Genomic DNA, 2882 nt, shown 5'->3' with positions numbered 1-2882 from the left:
TTATTTTCATTATAAATAATATAGTTTATATGTATATAAATACTATAATATCAAATATTTCTTTTTTAAAAATAGAATTTGACAAAAATACCAACATTGCATTTCAAAAAATATGTAGCAAGTTTTACATAGTCATCATAATCCTATGAAATCATAAATTCAAGCAACAAGTTTTAAGCACGTTTTCAAAAATGTAATTTCAAATAACCTAATCCTAACAAGTAAAGTTAATAATAGTTCTAAGAAAAAGTATAGGCAAACAACTCCTAATCAGTTAATTTTAAACAATTGTAATTAATAATTATTAATTGTGTATTTTTAAAAAATAAAATTTAAATAATCACTAATTAATAATAATAAATTAATATGAAATGTAATTCAAAAATGCTTGTTAATTAGACTCCTATTAATTATCTAACGAAATTGTTAGTTGGTCTATTTTGTTGAAGTTCATGTGACTAACAGAAGATGATCAATCTTGTCTCAATTAGTTATTCAAAATTTTCAACCTAGAGTTGAAAAATAAAAAAACAAGATTTTAGAGTAAAATCAAAGGCAACAAAATATTTCATCCTCAACTTTATGCTTGAGTGGCAATCACATAACCATACAAATTGCTGCTAAAGTTATATAGTCACCATATATAGGATAAATTAGGGGTAAATTATCCTTTATAAATTAGAATAAATTGCCTACATTAAATTAGATATAAATTATAGTTTTCAATGTATCATATTTTCACTATATTACAAATTTAATCCAATAATAGTGATGATCGTCGAGAATATTTTCAAATATTTTCTTTACAAATAATGACTGTAAAGATTATTCACTTTTTCATAGGCAATATTAAGAAGGTGGATTCTAAAATTGTTATGTTTATGGTGATTATATGGTAGTTATGGAAGTGTTGTTAAAATTAAAATTATTTTTTTATATATTTTGATAACATTTTTTAACATTTTTTAAAAAATGTTGCTAAATAATAAGAGAACGTTATTTTAATTTTAACAATACTTTTTAAAATATTATATCCACCATAATTATCGCACTATAGGTATACTAAAATGCACCTATTGAAAAATGTTTCATAATGGTATTGATTGTAGCAATATAATTGACTTTAATGCAGGGTATTGGTAGTCAAATGTGGGATGTAGTTTTTGGTATGGAAGCAATACTTGCTTGTGATCTTAGTGAAGAATTTGGACCTACACTTAAAAGAGCCCATGACTTCTTGAAGGCTTCTCAGGTAACAACAAATTAAAATATTACTTACCGTTTAATATATGCCTTATAGATGCTATAATAACTAATGAAAGTAAGAGACTTACTTAATTGTATGGTGATATCATATTAAAAAGGTTCTTGAAAATCCATATGGCGACTTCATGGCAATGCATAGACATATTTCAAAAGGGGCGTGGACATTTTCAATACATGATCAAGCTTTACAAGTTTCCGATAGCACTGGAGAAGCGTTAAAGGTTAAATTCACCATTCTGCTAATTAAATATGGTGGTGGTGTTTAATTGTTTATCCTTGTTTTTCAAATACGAAAACAAGAATTCAATTATAATCATACATAAAAATTAAGAATGGATTAATATTAAAAAAAAGATGATTATAATATATATATTATTTTTGAGAAAATTATATTAACAGATGGTATATAATTATCTTTAATTTGGTGTAATTATTTATTATATTCTCTATATCTACTCAATTATTCTCTCTTTTTTGCAAAACTAGCTATAACGGTTGCTACTAAATTATATTTTTCCATAGGCATCGATTCTAATGTCAAGAATGCCAATTGAAATTGTTGGGGAAAAAGTTGAAACACAAAGACTATACGATGCTGTGAATGTTATTCTCTCTATACAAGTATGGCATTCTACATATCCTTCATGTCATTTTTTCATTGTAACCATACATTGAGATATACATCCTCTAATGTTTTAAGAGTCTTGCTAAAACTTATTTCAATAAGTTTCTTAAGAGTATTTATGATAAAATATTAAATTGGTCATTTATGTTTGGGTCTAATTCTGTTTTGACCTTTAAGGTTTAAAGTGTTCTATTTGAATTCAAAAAAAGTTTCATTTAGCTTCAATGTAGTCATGCCATGAAATCAATATTAAATAATTAAAGAAATTCAGTTTTTAAATATGAAAAACTTATATAACCAAACTCTTCAGTTGTTGAGGAGAATTTCTTGCGGTAGAGGTGACGATGGTCTTGTTTTCGTTGCTACTGATGAATTTTTTCGCGGAAAGTGAGTTTTCGACGATGTTCTCCATGTGCTTAAACTAAGGCAAATGGCTTGCGTTGATACATCCGCTGTTGATATGTGCTTCTCGAGTTTGTACCTCTTCTTTAAGGAAGGACATTAAAATGGAACGATAATATTAATTATTTAATATTAACTTTACGGCAGGACTACATTAAAACTAAATAAAACTTTCTTGAATTTAAATAGGACACTTTAAACCTTAGGACCAAAACAAGATTAAGTTGAAGGGACCAATTTAATACTTTATCCAAGTATTTATTAGTAAAGCCCTAGTTATACATGGAAAAATAATTAAATGTGATTCTCACATGTTCACTGATTTCAACTACAGAGTAGTAATGGCGGTTTCCCGGCTTGGGAGCCTAAAAGAGGCTATCAATGGTTAGAGGTAATAACATTTAATTAGAAAGCATTTAATTATGGACTTTGTTTTGATTGAGTCACACATTTTTAATTAATGCATGCAGAAATTCAATCCAACAGAATCTTTTGAAGGCGTTATGGTTGAGATGGAGTAAGATTTAGTTAAAATTATATATGTTACAAATTGAGTTCGCCAAATATATAATTATTTTTATATTTTTAT

The 2882-nt window shown here is 26.5% G+C and overlaps 1 protein-coding gene across 1 annotated transcript in view; it reads left to right on the top strand.

The window, feature by feature from the left end:
• The window catches only part of LOC107641335 (lupeol synthase), a 41469-nt gene that overhangs the window by 26115 nt on the left and 12472 nt on the right, over positions 1-2882 (top strand). Inside the window, exons 9-13 of the mRNA XM_016344831.2 lie at positions 1133-1252; positions 1365-1487; positions 1789-1887; positions 2628-2684; positions 2764-2810. Of these exons, the coding sequence (XP_016200317.1) occupies positions 1133-1252; positions 1365-1487; positions 1789-1887; positions 2628-2684; positions 2764-2810 (446 nt within the window). The remainder of the gene's footprint in view (positions 1-1132; positions 1253-1364; positions 1488-1788; positions 1888-2627; positions 2685-2763; positions 2811-2882) is intronic.

The sequence above is a fragment of the Arachis ipaensis genome, chromosome B05 (assembly GCF_000816755.2).
Source record: "Arachis ipaensis cultivar K30076 chromosome B05, Araip1.1, whole genome shotgun sequence".
Lineage (NCBI taxonomy): Eukaryota > Viridiplantae > Streptophyta > Magnoliopsida > Fabales > Fabaceae > Arachis > Arachis ipaensis.
The sequence above is the reverse complement of the archived record's forward strand: the minus strand, read 5'-3'. Positions and strand labels throughout refer to the sequence as shown.